Raw genomic sequence first — 25886 nt, forward strand, 5'->3', positions numbered from 1 at the left:
CTTGGAACACAATACTGTGCTCCACTATATGCAAACTGGATTTCAGTCAGGTCGCAGCACAGACACGGTAATGTTAGCGGTCGTCAAGGTACTTAAAATGAACCTGGACCATGGAGGTAACGCTGCAGTCTTATGGGACCTATGTGCTGCTTTCAATACTGTCCCGGATGATTTGCTAGGGCAAAGATATTTAATCTCAGGAATGTGGGGAGCAACACTATGCTGGTTATTGTCATTCCTGGATCATGGAACCTATCAGGTCTACGACAAGCCATTTTATTCAGAAACTTTCCCCCTTAAATGTGGAGTGCCTCAGGGTGCTTATCTTAATCTTTATGTTAGTGCTTTAGCAAGGGTCGTTCAATCTTATGTTCTCCCAATCAGATCATATGCAGATAATGCTCAAATCATTATCTCCCTAACTCAGGATAATCAATTCAGCAGTGACCAGTTAAAACCCTGTCTGAAAAAAGATGCAGCCTGGATGGCGCTATTCTGTCAAAATACTGATGGAGACAAAATGGAGGTGTTGGTGATCGATAATATTAACTGTAGGTCAACAGTTTGCAGGCCTGAATCTCTAGGTACTCGGCCCCAGTAGAAGACCGTAATTAAGAACCTGGTCACCTGTATAGATGAGAACTTAACTTTTGAGACCCAAGTTTGTAAATTAGCATCCACCTGTTATGGTATTATGAGAACACTTGGAAAGGTATTGGACCTCTTACCACCTCCCAATCGGAGGATAGTGGTGCAGTCATTGACTCTACTGTCTAGACTATGGAAACTCACTCCATCATGGCTGTCCGCAACATGTGTTGAAAAGAATAAAGGTGGTCAGAACACAGCAGTGGCGATGCTCCATAAGAAAGCTAAGCATCAATTTGCTTCTGGTTCACTTGCTCCTCTGCATTGGCACACAGTTAAAGAATTCAACCGCCTTGAGGATTGAACTTCTTTGCTATAACTTCCTGGACTGCTCTTCTTTAACTACTTGGACTTTAACTGTGGCAGCGTTTTTGTTGCCTCCATCCTTAACTCGTGTGCTTCACCATTGTCCTTGCTCTTATGGAATTTTTATGAAATTGCTCCGTATTACAAGCTCGTGCTTATCAAGCAACTCTGTATTACTGCATATGTTTTTTGATTACACTCTAATGCATATCGTTTAAACACGATATCTTTATGTAGCAACTTGCTGAAACCCTTATCTGTTTTCATTTCCCTCACCTTCTTGGCCCTAAATCAACATTTCCTTCCTTTCACCCTCCCAATATGGCGCCTGTAATCGGACGACTTCTTCCCTTAGAATAGGCGTGCACTCTCCTTCGGTCACACGCCCCTCTTCCCGATCACATGACTGACCACATGACTCCTTATACCAATAGCATGACGGGAGTTTCACATCCGCTTCACTTTCGTTTTTACGTTATCCGAGCGAGTCGCAATTGACGTGGCCACAGAATTCCATTCTCTCACCACCTTGAGGTAAGGATTATTACCGGAATACCCCTGCTCTCCCCCCACAATACCCCCACCATTCGCTTCCTTATCCCACACCTTGCCCTTTTCTGTCCTCACAGACTAACAGCATTTCGTACCGTGACCTGTACTCCCGGAATCCCTAACCCGTAAGTAAGCCTCTTCAACCCCGTTCAACCGCCTTTTAACCACCGTAGTATCTCTCGCTCACTTCACCCCCTTTTTTCCACAGGCATTTCCCTACCATCTCTATACTTAGACACGCGTCCCCTTGAACTATACCGGTTGCGCTACCCGTCCTAGACACCCCCCTAATACCCAAGACTTCAATTTTGATCACCGAGGTAATTCCCTCCTTCCTCCTCAGCACGATTATGGCATGGTTTTTCACTACGTGATACCGCACGGCCTCCTTGTCGCTGCCCGGTTTTTAAGGCTTCCACGTGTATTGAACCATCTTCCTTGCTGCTTAACTAGTGCGCGCACAGCCGAATGTTCCTTACTTTTACAACTCTTGATTACGAGATCACTTGATTGTGGTTACATTCTGCCATATACTCAACCAACCACTCACGCATAGCCCATTGATTGCGTAGCTCTTTACTGCAAAACTCAACTAGTCACACGGTTACCTTCCTGCTTTACATGTGTGCGTTTTTAATATTGCAGCTAACTTCATCCTCTCACCTTACCTCTTTTCAGGTGACTTCACAGTTTTTCAAATGGACACTTCATGTCCACCATGCCTTCATAACAATGTATTTCACCAGCTGCCTACGTGCTTTTGATTGTTTTCCTCTGTTGTAGATAGTTGCTTGCTCTGACGCATTTCTTCATTTTGTGCTTTTGTTCTTTTGAAAACGACGAAATTAATTACTGTGCTATTGTTTTCCTCTTTTCCCCGCACTTTTTCTCCCAATTTTCATATTGATGTTTTTTGTTGCTTTGTTATATATTATCTAATGTAAATTCAGGCTTTTGAACATGGGCAATTTAATTGATTAGTCCTGATGATGATCCGATAGCCCCCTGATATGGATCGAAACGCCGTCGACACAGTTGTCTACCTTACACATTCTATCCTTTGTATATAACGTATTATGAAGGTGACAGTATATGTATCAGATGTTTCGCTACTCTATATATTTTTCAAATAGAAACATCCTTGAAATTGCCTGAACGTCTTTCACATGTTGTCCTTACGATATGTAAGTCTCAGGATACAGGCTTGTATACATTCTCTGGATTAGTGTTAAGCATTTCAACTTATTAAAGGTGCCTTTGTCCGGCTGGACACTGACTGCAATATAGAACCAACTTTGGCTATATTCATTGTATTACTAATCTCTTCGTTTTCAGGGACCACTGTTTCCTGTAACATGTTACTCTTGCAGGCAGACAGGCCATCAGAAAGGACTGAAGTAACAGAAGACAAGTTCAACAGCAAAAGGATGTGGTGACAATAAGAATCTTGTTCCCCCGGGTATAGTGGCTAGTTTTTTTTATTTTTATTTAATATTATAATTATGTGTCTAAAAAAAAAAGCAATCATTGTCCTCAGTCTAGGTGAACATTTACATTGTGCTCACATTAGACTAGCACACAAATCTATGATGCATAATCTCATAGCTATGCCCCACTAGTGACAGCAGATTCTTGCTTACTTACAGGCAGAGTTTATGATCTGCTTCATGATGACTAGAGTGCCCAATCGCATCTTCTCATTATGGTTCTCAAGCTTTGGAAGTATATAGGAGAGCAACCTATCTGGAAATGAGCAGGCTGCAAAGAAAGAAAAAAAGAAAATCAGAAACATCCTTTAAATGTGAAAATTAATGCTAGAACAGAAAGCATCAACCTAATTAGCCAGGTGGCTACTAAAACAATGTAAACAATTTTACTGCGTGTGGATAGTCACAAGTTGATGTTTCACTTCTTTGCAATTGTACTGAAATCAAACTTTATTACAATTGTATTTCTTCTCCATCAGAATTCCTGCCCATGAAGCTACCCCAGTCAGTGGTTGTCTCAAGAAAGCTCACAAGATACTCATTTTATTTTGGCTTCTGCAATGATGGCATTAACCTCTTCAGCTGTCAGACAGACTACTTTGGAGTCAGGATCTCAACTCCAGGTTTCATGTACAGATTTGTCATCCGAGTCTGTCTCTGTTGAATCTAGCAGCTTGGCGCCTGAAGTACTGCAGTCTAGTCACTAAAACTGCCTCTAGAACGTATAAAGATTGTTCTAACAGAAATACCACTGACCATGTGAGATTCTGCAGACAGAAGGAGTTTAATGGTTCAAATTGATAACCTATTATTGTCTTGTTATCTAGAACCCAAGAAGGGGTTGCAATGATTTTGGAGGAATAATCCTTCCATAAATGCCTTTGTGATTGAAGTTTTATATATACACACTAAATACACTATTTTGTGAGCAAGCTGGCACAGACACTAAATGTACTCTTATAGGTAAGCCATGCCTGACATTTTTAATATTTTAGGTTATAATATTCAGAATCACTGCATTAAGTGGGTTCTTCCTACATTAACAAGCCACGATAGCAGGGTGATATAGCTTCTCTGAGAAAAGACCGATATTTCTCAGGAAGTTTTAGGAGGCCAACATCTAATATTTAATCCGCCAAATCTCCACAGTGATATAGTTGGGATTTAAGTTTAACGGATGGCAACCTTGCGCACTGGGTAAATCTGCCAAACTAGGAATGCGTAAAGATGTACGGATATCTCAAGTAGAAGGTGAATCACATGTTGAGGCTAGGCACATGAAACATTTTGCAGACTACATTCGGAAACGTTGGAAGGAAGAGGGTGGGGGATGAAGGCTAAGCATATGCAAAATTTCTGACCAATCTATCCACAGAATGTGCTCACTGAAAGCCTCAATGATTGGAGAAGGAATTTTTGGTGTGATTGGAAAGAAGCAATTTAAAAAAAATGTTTTTTATCAATCAAGTGGATGTTCAGTAGCAAATTACACACGTACATAATACGGTATCTTATACAGAATCTAAGTAGCTATACCTTGTCGTGTCCATCAGTGGGTTCCCATAAAAAATATTAACATTCTTCGGGTCGTAAGAAAACAAGTTACTTACCTGTAACTACAGTTATCCAGTATTGGTATCTTTCATAGATTCACATGCCTGAATCATTCCCCGTCGCCGAGGCGGGAGTCCCACGGTAAATACAAAAGTAGTGCCAAGAGTAAATAATAGTAGTAGGCTAAAAGAAAAAGCCTAAGGCCTAAGTCTTAGTAGCCTATCTACATCATTATAGAAAAAAGAACCAAAGATTGGTCCCAGCCAATCAGCTGCCAGCACCCTCCAGAACCTTCCCAGCAGAGGCAGTTCTCCTCAGATTTTCCTAGCACAAGTGAGAAGTAAGTATACCAGATATAGAGAACTGACTAGCCGGGGAGGAGGGTGGGTGCATGTGAATCTATGAAAGATACCAATACTGGATAACTGTAGTTACAGGTAAGTAACTTGTTTTCTTATCCAGTATTGGGGTATCTTTCATAGATTCACATGCCTGAATCAGAGTAGTAAGCAGTATAACCATATACTGTCGTTTGCGGATGGTGGGAGACACTGGTTCATAAACTCCCAAATAGCATCCACAGTGCTTGAAAAAACACATTTTCCTTTTTTTTTTTTTTTTCCAAAGAGTAGTCTTAAAGGAAGCAAAGCTATATCCAAGTATTAGCTATTATATATATATATATATATATATATATATATATATATATATATATACACAAATATTTAAAATCTTGCTGATATATAAAACTGTACATTTACATGAATATTAAAGAATGGAATAATACATAAAAGGGCAAAGTATCTGAGTCTGGTCTTAATGAAAAAGATGGCATAGAACCGCCTGTCCAACCGCTGCATCATCTTGATGCGAAAATTGAAGACAGTAATGCTTCATCGACGTGTGGACATTTTTTCATGTCGCAGCACAACATATTTTCCGGAGTTACTCCAGCAAATAAAACGGTCGACGTCAATACTGTTCTTGTTGAATGAGCTTTGACTTTCCTCTGCAAAGGTCTGTTAGCCTTGTCGTGGCAAAAAAGAATAGCAGATGCCAGCCATCTGGCTATTGTTCTGCTTTGTTACAGCATTTCCAAGAGTTGCTTGACCATTCGCCACAAACAGCCGGTTGGATCGTCTGATATCCTTAGTTTTCTGTAGGTAGAGCTTAAAACAGTGTGTAACATCCAGCGAGTGTAATGTTCTTTCAGCTGGAGTGGATGGATCCGGAAAGAATGTTTTTAATCTTACCGGTTTGTTCAAGTGAAATTTTATGGTACCTTAGGAAATAAACTGATTTGTTTGAAGGGTTACATATTCCCAAGCAAAATGTAAAAGGGGGTTCATTTATAGTGAAATTTTGGATTTCACTAACCCTTCTTGCCGAGGTAAGAGCCAGTAAATGGGCAACCTTCCAAGTGAGGAATTTGAGATCAGCTTTATGGATAGGCTCAAATGGACGCCTCATTAACTGCACTTGCACAGTGATGAGTTCCCACTCTGGAGGAGTGCTCGCACTGGAGAGAAGGCTCGGAAGATTCCTTTTATAAATTGTTTGATAAGAAAAGGCGAGCAGAGAAAAGGGAATTTTGAGTATTTCCTGAATCTAGAAAGTGCAGCAAGATGTACTTTGACCGGTGAAAAAGTAAGTGCAGACTTGGCTAGAGAAAGCAGATAATGGAGAACTTGTTCTGCAGTAGCTTGAATTGAGTGAATATTATTTGCCTCACACCAACAGCAAATTCGGTTCCATTTGAAGTGATAAGTTTTGATTGTGCTTTGGGCACGAGATTTGGCCAATATTTCACGACAGTCTTGTGAAATGCTGAGGTCCTTGAACTCTAAGAAATCAGGAGCCATGCCTGCCAGTGCAGTGACTGTGGGTCCGGATGAACCACTTGGCCTCCGACCCTTGACAACATCATAGGCGTCAGCAGAAGGCAAATGGGTTTGCCTTGAGACAATAGTAGAAGTTCCTGGAAGCAATATTGTCTTGGCCAACGGGGTGCAATCAGAATTAGACAGCAACCTTCCAACTTCATCTTGCGGAGCACCTTCGGAATCAATGGTATTAGGGAAAAGCGTATACACCAATCCCTGTTGAGGGAACCTGCTGGCATAATATTGACATTCTTTGTTCTCTCTTGTTGTGAATAGGTCCAGGGCTGGCTTACCCCAAGCTTGGAACACTGTGGTCGCCTGTTCCTTTTGCAGCTTCCAGTCTTAACAGTCCGACTGAGACGTGCTCAGCGTATCCGTCAGGGTATTGAGCAGACCCCTGAAGTGTTTGGCTCTCAGGGCATCTTGTGGAAAGTCACCTATTCCTACAATTCCTAAGCTTCTTGCGAGAGCATAGCTGATTTTTAACCTTGTATTCCTCGAGATCGTAATGCTGCTACCACTGGTGCCAAGCACTTCGTGAAGGTTCTTGGTGCCAATTTCAGCCCAAACAGGAGCACTTTGAACTGAATGTGCGCAAGGCACTTGAAAGCGAAGATATTTGTGATGTTTGGGGTGGATAGGTATGTGGAAATACGCATTTTCCATATCCTGAGAAGCCATAAAATCTCCTTTGTTTAAACAACTCAAAAGTCTCATGACGACGAGGGGGACCCCTGGGCAGAGTAATAGGTGGCTCTTTGATGAATTCATGGGTGTGGCCATTGGTTACTAGGTCTAGAACCCATTGGTCTGATGTAATTTCCTGCCACTTGTGAACAAAGCTGATATCTTCTGGCCCACGGGTAAGAAGGGTAAAATGGTTGGCTCATAGGCCATGTCTAGAATCTTTGATTGCCCCTCAGGCTTGAAAGTAGTGGCTTGAAGCCATCCCTGGTGTCCAAACACTGCAGCCCCTGCTAGCTGACGAAAGTTGGTGTTCACTATGTCCAAGGCGCATCTATAGTTTCCGATGCGGCACATTCTCCTTCCAACAGAATCTTTCTTGCTTTCTGCCTTCGGTCCTCAGGAATGAGGTCAATGAGACTCGCCATGTCTGACCACATTTGACGGTCATAACAGCCGGTTATGGCTAGAGGATTGGCAGCTCTAATAGAGGCCGCTGCCATGGTAGAGAATTTTTCACTGTTGGGCGGCCTGTAAAATTATTGAAGCTGGCCGAGGGTGACCCATTAGACATTATGGGCTTTAGCAGGTGCACAGTATTTCTTCTCATCTAGAATAGATGTAGTCTAGTATAGGTACCACACTCGAGATCTTCCAGGACTCTTCTTTAAAATCATAAAGGAAACATTCTGTCTGCTCGACTAACTGGCAGTAGAAGTCTAGTTCTTGGCCACTGTATTAAATTATGTACAGGATGCAGTCATAAATGAGGCCATCATAGACGATCTCATTGTAGACTTTGCTGTCGTAGACATGGGTATGTAGGCGAGGTTATTGCAGACGAGGCAGTCGTCATAGAGGACCGTCCTGCACAACCATCATAGATGAGGCTGTCGTAGACGACCGTCATAGACAATGCCATCATAGATGAGGCAATCATAGGTGAGGCCATCCGTAGATGAGGCAATCGTCATAGACAATGCCATCATAGATGAGGCAATCATAGGTGAGGCCATCCGTAGATGAGGCAACCATAGATGAGGCAACCATAGATGAGGCAACCATAGATGAGGCAACCATAGATGAGGCAACCATAGATGAGGCAACCATAGATGAGGCAACCATAGATGAGGCAACCATAGATGAGGCAACCATAGATGAGGCAACCATAGATGAGGCAACCATAGATGAGGCAACCATAGATGAGGCAACCATAGATGAGGCAACCATAGATGAGGCAACCATAGATGAGGCAACCATAGATGAGGCAACCATAGATGAGGCAACCATAGATGAGGCAACCATAGATGAGGCAACCATAGATGAGGCAACCATAGATGAGGCAACCATAGATGAGGCAACCATAGATGAGGCAACCATAGATGAGGCAACCATAGATGAGGCAACCATAGATGAGGCAACCATAGATGAGGCAACCATAGATGAGGCAACCATAGATGAGGCAACCATAGATGAGGCAACCATAGATGAGGCAACCATAGATGAGGCAGTCCTATGATGGCCATTTGTGGATGAGGCCATTCGTAGATGGGGCCATTCGTAGATGGGGCCATTCGTAGATGGGGCCATTCGTAGATGGGGCCATTCGTAGATGGGGCCATTCGTAGATGGGGCCATTCGTAGATGGGGCCATTCGTAGATGGGGCCATCCATACATGATGAGGCTGTCGTAGACGATGGTCATAGACAATACCATCATAGATGAGGTAATCATAGGGAGGCCATCCGTAAATGAGGCAGACCTAGATAAGGCAATCGTATGATGAGTTTTTCTTCGAGATGAGGCTGTCCTGGGCAATCTCATTGTAGAGGAGACCATCATAGATGAGGCCATTCGTCGACGACCGCCGTAGATGAGGCCATAGATGAGGCCGTAGATGAGGCCGTCGTCGACGACCGCCGTAGATGAGGCCGTCGACGACCGTCGTAGATGAGGCCGTCGTCGACGACCGTCGTAGATGAGGCCGTCGTCGACGACCGTCGTAGATGAGGCCGTCGTAGACGACCGTCGTAGATGAGGCCGTCGTCGACGACCGTCGTAGATGAGGCCGTCGTAGACGACCGTCGTAGATGAGGCCGTCGTAGACGACCGTCGTAGATGAGGCCGTCGTAGACGACCGTCGTAGATGAGGCCGTCGTAGACGACCGTCGTAGATGAGGCCGTCGTAGACGACCGTCGTAGATGAGGCCGTCGTCGACGACCGTCGTAGATGAGGCCGTCGTAGACGACCGTCGTAGACGACCGTCGTAGATGAGGCCGTCGTCGACGACCGTCGTAGATGAGGCCGTCGTCGACGACCGTCGTAGATGAGGCCGTCGTCGACGACCGTCGTAGATGAGGCCGTCGTCGACGACCGTCGTAGATGAGGCCGTCGTCGACGACCGTCGTAGATGAGGCCGTCGTAGACGACCGTCGTAGATGAGGCCGTCGTAGACGACCGTCGTAGATGAGGCCGTCGTAGACGACCGTCGTAGATGAGGCCGTCGTAGACGACCGTCGTAGATGAGGCCGTCGTAGACGACCGTCGTAGATGAGGCTGTCGTAGACGACCGTCGTAGATGAGGCCGTCGTAGACGACCGCCGTAGATGAGGCCGTCGTAGACGACCGTCGTAGATGAGGCAGTCGTAGACCGTCATAGATGAGGCAGTCGTAGACCGTCGTAGATGAGGCAGTCGTAGATGACCATCGTAGACGACCATCATAGGAGGCCCATCATAGACGAGGCCATCGTAGATGAGGTCAATATTGTTGAGGCAGTAATATTAGACACAGAGTTTTGTAATAGACTCCTTAATGTCAGGTTAAACAGATTTCCCTGATGTAGGGATGAAAAGGGAGTTGTAAGATCAGCCTCTGAGGAGATTTTTAGCTGAAGAAACTGAGCAGAGCTCAGGGAGACTCCCTTCACACACGACGTGCGGTGAAAATCTGAGGAGAACTGCCTCTGCTGGGAAGGTTCTGGAGGGTGCTGGCAGCTGATTGGCTGGGACCAATCTTTGGTTCTTTTTTCTATAATGATGTAGATAGGCTACTAAGACTTAGGCCTTAGGCTTTTTCTTTTAGCCTACTACTATTATTTACTCTTGGCACTACTTTTGTATTTACCGTGGGACTCCCGCCTCGGCGACGGGGAATGATTCAGGCATGTGAATCTATGAAAGATACCCCAATACTGGATAAGTACATTAGTGTTGGTCTTTTACACATCCTATTTCTAATTACAATACTTTCCATCTGTGTCATCATTGCATCCTTTCAAATCCCTCTGTGTTCTACCCATCTACTTCATATTTCACCCCATTTCCCAGGGCATCCTCGGCTTGGATATACCACCTTCTCGGCTGTGCAGCACCAGTCCAGGTCACTCTCCCAATTTATAACCCTGGAGGTTTGTGTTGCTACCCATCCCCTAGCTATATTTCTTTTGGCTATTTGAGCTGCTATCATAAGCCATAGTTTAGTGTATTTTGGCCACATGATCTCTCCTGTAATGCATGGTATATGCCATTTACCATCTAGTGGGACTGTCTGACCCGTTACCGTGGACACCACCCAGATGATCTTGCTCAAGTATAGCTGCATCAGGAGTCAGTCCCATATTGTATGAAAGAATATGCCTATTCTGTCACATCTCCTCAGGCATTTGCTTGAGTAGCTCCTACCCATACGGTAAAGTCTTGTCCTGGTTGTGTAGGATCTGTGTAGAATTTGTAGTTGTATGAGGCATAACCGTGCTCTCACAGCCACTTCTCGGGGACTCTGTAGAGCATCCACCCAATCGTCATCCTCCAGGATCCCTATCTCTCCTTCCCATGCCTTCTGGAGAGCTCCCAGTGAGTCCCGGGCATTGTTCATAATCTTTTTGTATATGAGGGAGGTTGCCTTTTCCACTATTGAGTCTATTAGCACTCTATCCTCAAGCGGAGAGTACTCCGGCATTTGGTCTCCTAGTGTGATGTGTGTTTTAAAGGCATGTTTCAGTTTTATGTAGCAGAACTGTTCAGTTCTAGTCATTTGATTTTCGGTCAGTAGGTTGTGGAAATCCACCATCTTTTGCCCCTTCCAGACATCTCTCAAGTATTTAATACCCAGTAGCGACCACTGGTAGAAGACTCACAGCCCACCCACCTCTCTTAGGAGATCACTACTCCACAGAGGAGTGTGTTCCGTCAGCATGCCTTCCCAACCCAGGAATTTGGTTGCCTTCCTCCATGTTCGTACCGTGGTTTGTGTCTGTTTTGTTAGTATGTTCTCTAGTTTCTTGCAGTATAATGCTTACAAGTACCTATCTCGACTCATCGCCTGATGATCAACCCGGAATGCGGGTTCCTCCCTGCCCACAAATGCCCAGTCATGGAGTGTGACCAACTGTGCGGTCCAGTAATACTTCCTAATGTCTGGGACCGCTAAACCTCCCTCATAAACTACTCGTTGTAGTTTGTGGAGCGCTATCCTGGAGTTTCCCCCGCCCCACAGTAGTTGCCTCACTTACGAGTACATATAGCAGGTGCAGGAGCGCCATCATTTTAACGTTTTGCCAACCTACCCATTAGTGAAAGTAGTAGCTTTCTCCAATGTGAACCATCCCTTCTTAATCTATGTAGCTGGGGTAATAGATCATAATCTAGGAATTCTGTCTCGGTTTGAGAGATCACCATCCCTAGGTATTTAAAGTTGTCTTTAATCTTTTGTTCTTTCCCACTGGTTGGTAGAGTCGACGTATCTCCAGAAAAGACAAACACTAGGTATTTATCCCAGTTTATCTGATAACCGGAGTAACTGCCTAACAGTTGGAATATATGGAGTATGCGGTTGATTGTGGATCGAGGATTCGTAACGTACAGAATTACGTAGTCGGCAAACATTGATATTTTTTTCCTCCCACAGAAATATCCCTTAAAAGCGGATCTCCCCTGACCCATGCCACCAGAGGCTCCAGCGCTATGGCAAAGAGCATGGAAGAGAGTGGGTGTCCTTGATTCGTTACCTTATGCAGTATCACTTGCTTGGACACTACTCCATTCACTTACTCTTACTAGGGGGTTTGCATGCCGCAATTGAACCCAAGCGCAAAATTTGGGGCCTAGGCCAAAGAGCTTGAGGGTTGCAAATAGGTATTGCCATTCTATGCTGTCAAATGCCATATGAGCGCCCAAGCACAGCAGTACAGTGCTCTCTTCCAGTTCACCCTTAGTGGTACGCTGCCCTCCATAAAGGAGTTTTGAATTTAGTCTAGTTCTTCGTTGGGGCATAAATTCGGGATGATCCGAATGAGTGGTGGTGGTGGTGATTACCCTGGTCGCTAGAATTTTGGCCAGGATCTTGGCTTCAGCGTTTAAGAGCGAGATCGGTCTGTAGGAGGTACATTCCTCCTGGGGTTTGCCTTGTTTAGGAATGACCACTATCGTAGCTAGCCGCTGATCCTAAGGCAAGCTACCCCGTTCCAATGACTCCCTGAACATGCCCTACATATGTTGGGCCACCAGTGCTGCGGTGCCTTTGTGGAAAGAAGCATTTTAAAGTGCGAGCACTGTGAATTTCCTAGTGTGTAAATGGTCAGAGCTTATTTGATGCCAAAAGAAATTATTTTGTAGTAAGTGGCATACGGTTCCAGTTAACAATGTAGATATTTGCAATCATCTGGATGAATGAGCACTTGGAAACAAGCATACTTGATATCCATCACAGTGATGTAGTCACCCTACTGCAACCGTGGAATGACCTCTTGGGGGAGTAGTTATTTTTGAATGATTTGAAGTCATACCGCGGTTGAGAGGTTCAAAGTCTATGAAACAAGTTTTTGGAGAGGATAAAAAAAAATAGAACTGAATACACTCCCTTGTGCCATTTCTGTAGGTGTCCTTCGATAGCAAAGGAAGCAATTTCTTCTAGTAGGTGTGGATGATCTTTCTTTAGCCTGTTCCTTTTTCATGCTTGATCTAGGGGCATTGTGCCATATATGATTGTCTAAAGCACATATTGATCTGATGTTTTCTGACTTAATCTGCCCCATATAGGTGGTGTGAGATCACTGCAGTGTGCACAGAGTCACTGCCTCTTCTTGAAGGTCCACTCATTCTGGATCTTGAGTTACCATAAAATAGATCTCTTGTATATGTTGAGCCTGCTTGAATTGCTGCTGCTGGTTATTGTGGTATGTCTAATGAGAGTAAAAGGACTGCCTTGAAATGGAGCTTGGAGCAACTGTGTGACCTTAGCAATGCAAAGGGAGGTGTAGTTCCAATACCCCCAGAGAATAAGCAGTCTCTGCATGCTTATTTAACTCTCAAGCAAGGGACCAAGAGAGGTTTCCCTCGAATAGCACAGTTATGAGATGCTACTGAATCTTAGGGTGAATGTCAACTATCTAATGCTTTGTACGTCTGCAGAATGATATGCTGGTAGTGACTTGTCTACTTGACATGCATGCTGCACCTACTGCACAACGAAATAACAGCACTTGTCTTGGTTTCTCCCTCTTGGCAAATTTACCAAGTTATTTTTCAACGAGTCTTGGGAAGATGTACTAGCAGTTCTCCAATCTCTTCACATGAGTGCCTGTTAAAGTAGTTTGACAGTGCTAGGAATTAGCAATACATCATTGCACTGCCACTCCAACCACTACTCGCAATTCTGCTAAATTAATCTTTTTTGCTATCAGTGGGCAGGCCCTCTCCCTACCTCAGCATAAATTGTGGTTTCCTTGCAGGTGTTCACAACCACAGACTCAACTATCACATCCTGGTACATAAATGTAGTCTTGTAGTAGAGCTTGTAGTAATATTTTCAGAACATTACATTCCTTAAAAACATACTAAAGGTAGTAGGCATTGCAGAATTGTGTAGATGTATTGTGATGTTACCATTGCAGCTGCTGAGGTTCCCACAGCGTTTTTGGAGGCCCCCCCTTATCTCTTGCTGCAGCTTCTCTCCGCCGGTGCCGGATATCAGTGGCCAAGGCCAGAGCTGAAGGATTGTGAGGGAGCCGCACAGGTTTCTCGTGGCTTCTGCGGCTGCCATTGGATGGCACTTGTTTTGGAGGCTCAGCTTCAGAGGTAATTGAAGGTAAGACACGTTCGCTAGTGCAGTGTGGGGGCAGCCTTAAGGGCTTGATGAGGGAAGGCCCGCAGTGATGAGTTACGGTGACGGACTCGGATCGGTTGTCTAAAATAGCAGCCACCGGCAGCCCACCAGTTTACAGCCACCTGTGGGCCCCTAGCTGCCTCAGACTCATTGGGTAGGAGCTGCAGGAGAGTTCCGTAAGCCCCCCACTTACCCACACACCCCACTGGCTTGATTGGATTGACTGCCATTTGCCTACTGCCTCTTGCCATACCAGGAGGATTTTCTCTCTGTCTTTAGACTATGCAGAGGTGGAGGCTTCGCTGATCGGGGCCTCTACCCAAGGTGACTTGAGGGCTCAAGAGCTGGTGTGGTGGTGTGCTGGGGATGCCACAGGCCCGCTCAACGGTGTGGAGGTGGCCAGCATTAGGCTGGTGCGGTTTCTGCATCGGGGTGGGGGGGTGAGGGTCGGGTGGGAAGAGTTCTGCAACCTGCACACACACCTACTACATTGTTTGCGCCCTCTCCCTTTTTTGTTTTCACTCCTTTTTTTTTTAGGTGCTGCGTGGGGGGAGGGAGCAGGATAGGAGGGTCTGGTGCCATCTCGGTGCTTAAGCTCTGGACGTTTAATTGTTACTTCTGACCCAACCGCTAGTCACATTCACACAAAAAAAAGTCCAAAGACTATTCAGCAGGAAAAGCCCATTGGTCTCTCCTGAAGTCTCACTTCTCAATGTTGTCGCTGTTTTCAAAGAAGGAGAGAGTGGTAGGAAAGAAGGATTTGAAGATTACCTCAGGCGTAAATGAAGATGAATTGATCTTACTCACAGCTTTGACCCAGGGCACTATTCTATATCAGTCCAACTAATTTAGAGCAGCCCAGCTCTGGAAATTCCCCTTCAGTCTAATAAATTATGTTGTCCAGTGGAAGTAGCAGAAGAAATGGACATAGAGGCTGTTCATCAAACAATTACTGTTGGGATCAAGGTGGATTCCGAGTTTGGTCTCAAGTGCCCCGTGTACCCCCATCTAGTGACCAAGATGTCACTTTTGTATCAGAAAAGTTGCTCTCCAGGGGACCTCCTGAGTGATTCATGGTGAACTCTGTGATGATTGTTGTAGATTTGAGCCTGGTATATTGGAAGACTATTCCCTGTCAGACATTGCAGCTCTTATAGAGAAGAACCTAATTTGGGTGGCTAATTTAAAATCACTTACTTCATTGGACATGGTCTAGAGGCCGCTTCTGGACCGTCTTCCCAGCTGTCCAGTGTGACCGGCTTTGTATAGAAGCATGCCATCCTCAAGGGTCTCATAAATGGGTACAATGAAGACTTTGAACTGTGATTTATCTGCATCCGCAAGGGCTCAAGTTTTTGAGCACTTAAATTTGGAAGTGAAGGGGACCGGTGGAGGAAGGGTCCACCCCAATAATGCATTTTCGGTGGAGAAGGTCCTTTCCTCGATTTTAGCCTTGTTGGAAAGATAAGTTGCTAACTCTGATAATGTGTTGGAGGTGTTGTGCCCAATTCTAAAGGGGGTGCAGCACCTCACCAACTTTGGGTTATATCGTAGGAAGGAAGGGTGTTATTATGATATCTCAGGCCTCACAGACTGACATAGTAGCAAAAAATGGGGTGGTAGAAATTGGAATTCAGGTGGGTGATTATGGCGGATTTGGGGTCACTCCTTAGAAATGCAATGTAAAATCTGAGGCATTTAAGGATACTGATTATATGTCCTGCTCTTCGTTCCCAAACTTGTTATCTGAAGATCAGAGTCAATCAATCAATCAATCAATCAGGGATTTATAGAGCGCATAACTCACCCGCAAGGGTCTTAAGGCGCTGAGTCATAAAGCCTAAAGGGAAATCTAACTGTATGTGAAAATCCCCTCACCATTTTTCATATATTTAAAAAAGTGCCCCCCCCCCCCTTTACTCCAGGTGGTTGTGGTTTTTTGCAAGATGCCCCTTCCAGTGCTAATTAATCAAGGGCTCACCAAGGTGGTGTTTCTCCTCTGAAGGCTCCATCCCACCTCTCCGCTGTAATGGGCTAAAAGGTCATAAGGGGAAAAAGAAAACAACCCGGAGCATTATGAAGTGTAAATCGAAAACACTTAGGTTCTCTAATATTTTGTAAGAGTGCACATCCATTAATCAGCCTCAAAATGCTGACGGCCCGATGAATGTCGTCCCCCATTTAGATCAGGAGCTTGAGTCCCTAAAAGCAATCAGTATGCCCTCTTTACCTAATACATCAGAAGTATCAACTTTAGGTTGCCATCGGCAGGAGAAGGGGTCCACAGACATGGAGGCAACTTCCATAATAATTGGGGTGGCTTGAACATGGGTATAGTGAAGGAGGATGATCGGGATGAGAATGCTGAATTGGGGAGTGCCAATGAAGGTTGTGGAGCTCTCCATGAGGCCAAGTGGGTCCCTAAAAGATCTCCTCTAGTCTCCATTGGGATAATTTTTCTTTTTCTTCTTTACGTATTGCCCCCAAATTCATGAGGGCTCTTAACGAGAAGTCTATTCTGTTTTTTCCATTAGCACTTAGTCGCTTAATACAAAGGTTGGGACAAGGTGAAATAATAATCCAGTCGAAGAACTTGGTATTGACCATTTTTCTAATACTTTGAAATGTGTCTCCTTGTTCAGAGAATTGGGCCCACTGAATAGAAGCTTTATTTTGCAGCTCATTATAGAAATAGAGGCCCTGTGCCTGGTGTCAAGTAGAGATATTGATCAGGTTCATTTAGATGCCGTAGCCCCACCCTCTAGCTTTAGGATCACATTTGGCTCCAGAATTGTTGCAATGTTATCCCTGGTAAATGTGGAGCATTTCCAGAAAAAAGGAGTTGATGTTTTCCTGCTTGAAGTGACCACAAACTTTCAGCTACACAGCCACAGACTGGACACTCAGGAATCCACTCCAAGATTCATACATTAGTAGTGAAGCTGCAAGTCGGAAGGATATCACAATTTCAACTGGCAGAAACATGGTGAGGAGAGTGATAAATATTATGAGAGATGAGGATCAGAGGGTTCGAGAATCCTGAAAGGGAGATGAACTAGCCCCTCTGGAGTTGGGTAGCAGGTGCATTCAATGCTTTAAAATAAAACAACAACAAAAAACATAAGATTGGCAATGTTGCAGAGGGAGCCCTCTGGGTAAAATCCTTTCCTGGAACATGGCACGCCTGGGACAGTCTAATTCCAAGTTAAACTTTTCTATGCATTTCTGTCCATTGATAATTTGCCTATAAGAGACTTGGATATGCTCTGATTTTCAATACGAGAATTACCTAATATTTTATTGTGCAGCTACACCTACAGCAAAAGGCCACACCAGTGGAGGTATCGCTATTTTCTAAGGAGCAGTATAAATGGGAACCCTATTATGTTTGTCCACCTTTCTAATCTTTGTATTTGTGTAAAGTTAGCTCTGGGTAATGCAATAGGAGGATCATATAAAAAATTTTGGAGGTAAATATTCTCTTTTGTACATAAAATTAGAATCTCAGAAGAATGTATATTGATATTCATGGTAGAAGAATTCAATGCTAAAATCTCGAATTGTTCCTCCCTGACTTTTGAAAATTCAGAGGTGGATGAGGCGTGGAGTATCCTTGAGGAAAATGTACCTGGTAATATCAGATCAAGTAGGCGGGGTCTACGCTTTCTGGATTAGTTGAGATCCAGTGACCTCATTGTGTTAAATGGCAGGTTCTCTGAGGATTCTCCAGCCTCCTTCACTTTTAACTCCTCTTGAGGGCAATCATTAATTGATTATATGATGGTATCTTACCGAATGTTCGGTGTTTGTTCCCAATTCGAGATATTGAGGATGGATTCAAGTGATCACAGTATTCTTACAGTAGCCATTGATTTACAGCTTAAGGCGCTCGAGTCCTTGAATTCCAGAAATGACACGATTGTTTACAATAGAACAAACAGTTCTACGTTTTGGTCAAATAATAGCAAGCTGAATTTTGCAGGTCATGTTAAAACTGAGTTTAGGCCCCTCATTCGAGAACCCTTTTGCCTGGTTTCAAAAACAGCTGACCCTCTTTCAATCATGTGGGAGTAAGAAAATAATTACCAGTGTTAAACCTTGGTGGCTACTCCCTAGGTGATCAAAAAGGTAAATTGTTATTTGAATTCGCTAGTAAGGGAACATTTTAAGCAGCTGTCACTAGTGAGGCAAAGGGAAATCAACCAGTTGAAGCGGGTGAGAACAAGGTTGAAGATGTCTGAAAGAAGGAGGACCAGAAATAGTTTAAGTTGAGAGAAGTTCCGCTTGTTGGCGATTCACGCAAATACTGGTCCTTAATAGCTGAACACTGTCATTGTAGAATTAAGACCGAGGCCATGCCAATGACCGATATATCTCACAGCTATACGCATCTAATTCCATCTGAGCTTCTTTTGTTGGAGTCGAATGGTGAGTCTCCCTTATTTAACGTATATGGCTCTCTGTGTTATGAGATAGTTCAATTAAGGGCGCAAGGTACTCTGGGGCAATGGGCCCGGATGAACTTTCAATATCTCTTATTAAACAAAAGAGTATTCTTCTTCACCTTCAGAATTGGGTATTTGGTAATAATCTTGTTCCTGTGGTGCAGGCTGGTTTTCGTAAACACTGCATTACTCTAGATAATATTACAGCCCTCGAAACACGGATTTAAAAGTATCCTGTGGGTAAAAGCATGGCCTTGTATTCTGGTTTTATCGACTTCTCTACAGCGTTCGACAGGGTTGACCACGGGGCACTGAGGAGGAAACTGTTGCTCTGCACTTATCATCTTGGACACAGGTACTGATGAGAGGGAACCAGGGTCTGTCTAGTGATGTAGAGACACATAATGGCTTAATGTGCCCCTTCTCTTTTCCCTTTACATTCACGATTAACTAAGCAGAGTGGGACCTTGTAAGAAGGATCCTCCTAAATTGTGAACAATGAGTGTTGGTTATCTTCTTTATGGTGATGATGTTGTTCTGTTCGACTTAACCCAGATAGATCTATAGAGGCGTCTTTCACAGCTGGGCTAGTAAGCTGATGAGCATTTTTTTTAAATAAACATCTTGAAGAGCAAAGTTAAGGTTTTTAGGTCTCGAGGCTGCAGGGACAGGTAAGATGTGTACTGGGCTTTGGGGAATTATAAGCTGGAAGTGGTGAAGCTGTACCCATATCTAGGTAGAATGTTTTCTAGTAACTGCCTAAACAGGGATCACATCAGTCAGTGTAGAAGTAAGGCATTATCACAAGCTTCAGCCATTCGTAGATTATACAAGTGTTGTTAGCAAAGGCATTTAGTACATGTTTTGGGGGTATACAAGATTAAAATCTGGCCTTCATTGAGTTACGCCTGTGAAGTAATGGAAGAGCGGTATTGGTCATTCTTTGGGAAGGCTTAAGGGCAAATCTGAAACCAAATTTGTAATTTAAATTTTTCTGCAGTACCATTGGCAGTTCGGCTTGAATTTGGGCTCCTTTCTACAAATGTGTTTGCCAGGGCAGCTGTTTTAAGGTGGGGCAATAACTTATTGAATAGTGACTCGGGTACCATTCGATCTGCATTAAAGCACAAGTTACTTACTTGTGTAACAATATATCTGTAAGAGACATTAGTTAGTGATAGATTCCTTACCTTAGAATATCCCCAGGCGTCAGACTGGATCCTGAAAGTTTTCATCAGCAGTACCCCTGCGCGTTGGTAGGCATCGTCATATGGCTCCGCGTACGTCGCTGGCGTCATAGCCGCAGAGATGATGTTGTCGGAGCTACTTAGGCACGCCCACGCGCTGATGTCAGTTCTGTGCACAACTTTTCCGCACCAGGAGCGCAGAGCCATGCCAGAGACCGACTACTGGTGCAATAGAACTAGGGCCCTGAACCCAGAAGAACAGTTCGCAGAACGGCGAGGATGGGCGGGCGGTAAGGACTCGATCACTATCTAATGTCTCTTACAGATATATCGTTACACAAGTAAGTAACTTGTGCATCTGAAAGAGACACGTTAGTGATAGATTCCTTACCTTAGAATACATACCCAAGCAATACCAACCCCGGTGGTGGGTCTGCGAAGTGAGATTACACCAGAAAGTCATGGAGAACCGAACGGCCAAAGAAGCCATGTCTCCGGACCGGACTATCAAGGCAATAGTGCTTTGTGACAGTATGCAACGAGGCCCAAGTGGCCGCCTGACAGATGTCTTGCAGGGGGACACCGTGCCCCAATGCTGTAGTAGCTGCTGTCGCCCTGATAGAATGGGCGCGCAGCCCAACCGGAGGTTCCTTTTTAGCCATAGAGTAACAGGCTTTAATGCACAAGACAACCCATCGTGAGATAGTTCACTTGTGCACAGCCCGGCCTTTCTTGGCGCCCACGTAGCCAACGAGCTGGTCATCCACCCGGAACTGTTGTGTGCGGATCAGATCGAACGAAAGCACACGTTTTGGGTCCAGACGGTGGAGCCTCTCCTCTTCTCTCGAAAGGTGCGGAGGTGGAACGAAAGTGGGCAGATGAAAGGCAGGGACTACTTTTTGTAGAAAGAAGGGACGCGGTCGAAGCACAACCTTGTGCGGATAAATCGCCAGGAAAGGAGGTTTGCAAGATAAGAGCCTGGAGCTCGTTCACCCGCCGAACGGAGGTGATGGCCACCAGGAAGACAGTTTTCAAAGTTAATAACCACAAAGGACAGTTACGAAGAAGCTCAAAGGGAGTGCACATCAAGTACGCGAGAACCAGGTTCAAGTCCCATTGAGGCATCACAAAAGGAGCAGGAGGGAAAAGGTGAGTAATGCCTTTGAGAAATCTATTGACAACTGGGGACTTGAAAATAGAGGGCTGATCAGGCAGCCTAAGAAAGGCTGAAAGAGCAGAAAGGTAGCCCTTGATAGTGCCCAGAGCAGAGCCCTGCTGGGCCAAAGAGAGAAGGAACAATAGAACCTCAGAAAGAGTAGCAGAAAGAGGATCTACAGCTTTCGCTGTGCACCATGCCACAAATTCTTTCCACCGATAGGCTTATACCGTTTTAGTGGAGGGACAACTGGCTGCCAGAATTACATTACAGACTTCAGGAGGCAAGTCAAACGGAATCAGCTGTCACCGCTCAATCTCCACGCAAGGAGGTGGAGGCTGGACAGGTTCGGTTGGAAGACTGTCTCCTGTTGCTGCGACAGGAGATCCTCCCGAAGGGGCAAGGATCCACGCTCATACCAAGTAGCTCGGGATACCAAATTCTTTGAGCCCAGTCCTGTGCCACAAGAATGACTTGGGCCCGGTCGAGTCTGATCTTCCTCAGCACTCTGGGCAGAAGTGGTATAAGCGGAAAGGCGTATAACAGACCGCAACTCCACTTGCAACGAAAACCGTCTCCGAGCGAGTGCCGCCTTGGAAATTCCAACGTGCAGAACTGCTGACATTGCACGTTCTCTTCGGTGGCGAATAGATCTAACCAAGGTTCTCCCCAGTGCTGAAAGAGACCTTGCGCCACCTCTGAGTGAAGACGCCATTCGTAATCTAACATGCACCCGCGGCTGAGTTCGTCCGCCCTGGCGTTCAGGGTACCTGCCAGGTGTAGAACCACCAAGGAAATGCCTTGACGTTCCAGCCATGTCCAGTGATACTGAGCCTCCAGACATAGGGTCCACAACCCCAACCCGCCCTGCTTGTTGCAGTACCACATGGCGGTGGTGTTGTCCGGGAACACCTGCACTACTCTCCCCTTGACAGAGGGAAGGAATGCTTTCAGTGCAAGGAGGATTGTCCTGAGCTCCAAGAGGTTGATATGGAGCTTGGACTCCACCGGAGATCAGAGGCCTCTGATCTCCGCCTCTCCCATGTGGCCGCCCCATCCCAGGAGGGACGTGTGCCGTCACTACTGTGTGCTCCGGTTGGGGAAGGGAGAGGGATATGCTGCTGACCCAATGCTGGTTCGTGAGCCACCACTGCAAGTCCTGTGCAGTGCCCTCCGAGATCTGGACGTAGTCGGACAGGTTTCCCCGATGCTGCATCCACTGGAACTTCAGGTCCCACTGCGGAGCCCGCATATGCCATCTGGCATGATAAATCAGCAGGATGCAGGAGGCCATGAGGCCCAGCAGCCTCAGGGTCTTCCTGACCGAAACCCAGGACAAGGGCTGAAAGATCTGAATCATAGCCTGAATGTCCCGGACTCGCTGTTCGGGAGGATGAACCCAAAACTGCGCCGTATCCAGAACCGCTCCGATGAAGAGGAGCTTCTGAGACGGAATCAGGTGCGACTTTGGCATGTTGATGGAAAACCCCAGCAAATGCAGGAGGTCGGCCATAGTCTGGAGGTGGGAGACAACTGCCTGGGGCGAGCCCGCCTTCAACAGCCAGTCGTCGAGATAGGGGAAGACAAACCCCTGATCTGCGCAGAAGAGCTGCGACCACCTACATCACTTTCGTGAACACCCAAGGGGCGCTGGTAAGGCAAAAGGGAGCACGGTGAACTAAAAGTGCTCGTGGCCCACCATGAACCGTAGGTAACGCCGGTGGGCTGGCAGGATGGGGATATGAAAATAATCATCCTGCAAGTCCAACACCACCAGCCAGTCTTGCGGGTCTAGGGCAGACAAGACCTGAGCAAGCGTGAGAATCGATGGCCCCCTTGGCCAACAGGGCCGCAACTTCCTGCTGGAGAAGTGCCAAGTGATCCCCCGAAATGCAGTGGAACTGAGGTGGCATGGCTGGAGGGATAGACTCTAAGGGAAGGGAGTAGCCCCTTCGGACTATTTGCAGTACCTGCCTGTCCGAAGTGATGTCGCGCCAGTGGGCGAATACTGCCTCCCAATGGCGTCCGGTGGGTCTGAAACACTGTACTAGGAAGGTTTTGCAGTGGCAGGAGCGGTGGTGGATTGACCTACTTGCGGTCCTCGGGACCCACCACGTTGGGTCCCACGTCCACGGCTGCGCAGGCCTGCGGGTTTGAAAGGAACGCGATTGGGCACCTCGACCCGGACCTCAAAAGGAGCGAAAAGTGGACCCCGAGATAGTGCGTGTGGTGGCGAGACCCAAGGACTGAGCCGTAGCCAGAGAGTCCTTAAAGCGTTCCAGGGTGCTATCCGCCTGGTCACCAAAGAGGGTTGTGTCATCAAAGGGCATGTCCAACAAAGTGTTCTGAACATCCCCGGAGAAGCCAGTTGTTCTGAGCCAAGCGTAACGGCGGAGCACCACCGTTGAGGTAAGTGCCCTGCCAAGTGAATCGGCCATGTCAAGTCCACAACAGATAGTTAATTTAGCAGCATCTCTCCCCTCGGTAATGGGCTGGGAGAGCACCGCCCGAGCTTCCACAGAGCACTGAGGCAGCACCTGTGCCACCGTGTCCCACACAGAGTGTGAATAGCAGCCCAACAGGCACGCAGTATTCACTGCCTGCAACCCTGAACTGGCAGAAGTTAAAATCTTATTGCAAATTGCTCCAGTTTCTTAGATTCCTTGTCCGGAGGGGCAGAAGGGATTGCCCTCAGCGAGGCAGAGGCCTGGACAACCACTCTCTGAGGTGTTTGGTGTTGCGTGAGAAAGCTGGGGTCGCCTGACGCAGAGCGATGGCGGCGCGCAACACCCTTATCCACAGGTGCCCCTGTGTAGGGTTTGATCCAGGTGCTGAACAAGACATCAGTAAGTGACTCGTTGAAAGGCAGTAGCGGCTCCGCGGAGGACGCTGGTTGCAGTACCTCAGTGAGGAGATTGGTCTTGATAGGCACAGAAGGGAGCTCAAGGTTAAGAGCCTGAGCCGCCCTATGCAACACCACAGAAAAAGTCCCAACCTCCTCCGTAGCCACGGATAAGGGGGACAGCGTACCAGGGTGTGGAGAGAAATCCAGATCCACTGTGCCCTCCATGTCGTCGTCCCATTCAGGCACATCCTCACATTGAGCTGCAAGAGGGTCCTCAGACCCCTCCCAGTACTCCCCTTCATCCACCAGTTGTTGACGAGGCCGGTAAGGACGAGGTGCCCGGGGAAATGGGACAAACTCCCCACCAAGAAATGGAATCGGGGGGTAGAAGACCAATCCTGGTTCTGCGCCGTCCGGCGGCAGTGGCGCCGCCGAGGCCGGATCCGGCGGCGCCGCAGGGTATGGTGCTGGCGTAGCCGAGGCCAAAGGCAGCGGCACGGGGGCAGACCCACTCAACGGGTCCGCGGGGCCCGAAGGCTTTCCGGAGGGACCCGATGGGCCAAACAAACGGCTCATGGCCAACAGGAAGGCCTGTACCTCGTCCGAAGTCCCGTGCAGGCCTGGAAAGGGCGGGTAGGCCGCAGGCAACAACGGAGACTCTACCGGAGCTGTAGGGGAGTGACCGCCTGCCCCCTCTACCGTGGTGTCCCGCCTCAGTGAGGGGTAGACGAGGAGCGACGTTGCTTCTTCGACTTTTTATGGCGCCGTGACTTACCTGTCCACGATTCCGACGAGCGATGGTGTCGGCTCCGCGACCGGTCCCTCGACCTCCCACGGGAGCAGGACCTCGATCGGCACGGAACCGATTGCCAGACATCCAACAACTTTCAGGAGCGCTCCGGCAAAGCTTTCGGAGCCATGGCCCGACAATCGGGGCACACCTCGGGGTCATGGGCGTTCCCAAAGTAGAAGAGACACGTCGTGCGGGTCCGCTACCAACATGTTCCGACGGTAGGTCCTACAGGACTTAAACCCGGGTACCCTACTGCACCAAGAGTAGAGTACTCGACAAAACAAGAGAAACAATTTCTCAGAAACCAAGTTAAAACTTTTAACTAGGGGTACCGCTCTCACGGATCTGCGCTGCTGGCGCGGAAAAATAAAGAACTGACGTCAGCGCGCGTGGGCGCGTCCAAGTAGCTCCGACGAGGTCATCTCGGCCTACCGACGCGCAGGGGTACTGCTGACGAAAACTTTCCAGATCCAGTCTGACGCCTGGGGATATTCTAAGGTAAGGAATCTATCACTAACGTGTCTCTTTTAGATACATGAAAGTTTGTATAGCCTGAAGGGAAGTAGCGCTGTCTTTTAAAATTATATGAAAGCTATGGATATATTTGAAATTGCTCAGAGTTGGTTAGCACCTCTGCCAAAGCTTATTTTGAAAAAATCTGATTAAAACATCAATTTATTAAGTTAGTCGGAAAACCTCAGCCATATGTTCTATAGAACCTTCCTTGTGGTGTGCGTAGAACTATTTTGTTACTAAGTTTGAATTTGCTTCCGCTAAGAATGATCACTGGAGCCTGGTAAGGATTATCTCGAAATGAGTGGCTTTGCGATCTTTGTGGGAGCTTAGTTCAAGATCTGCATCATTATTTGGTTGCCCACTCTTACATTCATTGTGATGTCAGCTGCTAAGACCAATGTTTTTAAAGTATGATATCACCTCTGTAGCGGAGGCCCAGAAATGTCTTTTCTAAGATTTTTACATTTTTAAACAATTCCTAAATATTTTCTGGATAGGTTTGTATGTTGAAACTTTATATTAAGAACTTACAGCCCCACATTTGTGAAGTAAGGCATGCTCAGGTCCTAATATTTTACACATTATAATTAAATAACCATATTGGTACGGTCTTATGAAGCTGAACCTATTGTGTTATCAGAAGTACTGTATTGTGAAATGTTTTGGCACTATTTATTTGATGCATTTGTTATGCCTGAACAGGTTTTTGTATTATCTAAGAATT

The 25886-nt window shown here is 46.2% G+C and overlaps 1 protein-coding gene across 2 annotated transcripts in view; it reads right to left on the reverse strand.

Annotated features, from left to right (window-relative positions):
* MROH1 (maestro heat like repeat family member 1) overlaps positions 1 to 25886 on the reverse strand; it is a 2508022-nt gene that overhangs the window by 1776795 nt on the left and 705341 nt on the right. For both annotated transcript variants that reach the window (XM_085604508.1, XM_085604507.1), the window contains exon 11: positions 3151 to 3264. In XM_085604508.1, coding sequence (XP_085460634.1) covers positions 3151 to 3264 — 114 coding nt within the window. The remainder of the gene's footprint in view (positions 1 to 3150; positions 3265 to 25886) is intronic.

The sequence above is a fragment of the Triturus cristatus genome, chromosome 5_1 (genome assembly GCF_964204655.1).
Source record: "Triturus cristatus chromosome 5_1, aTriCri1.1, whole genome shotgun sequence".
Lineage (NCBI taxonomy): Eukaryota > Metazoa > Chordata > Amphibia > Caudata > Salamandridae > Triturus > Triturus cristatus.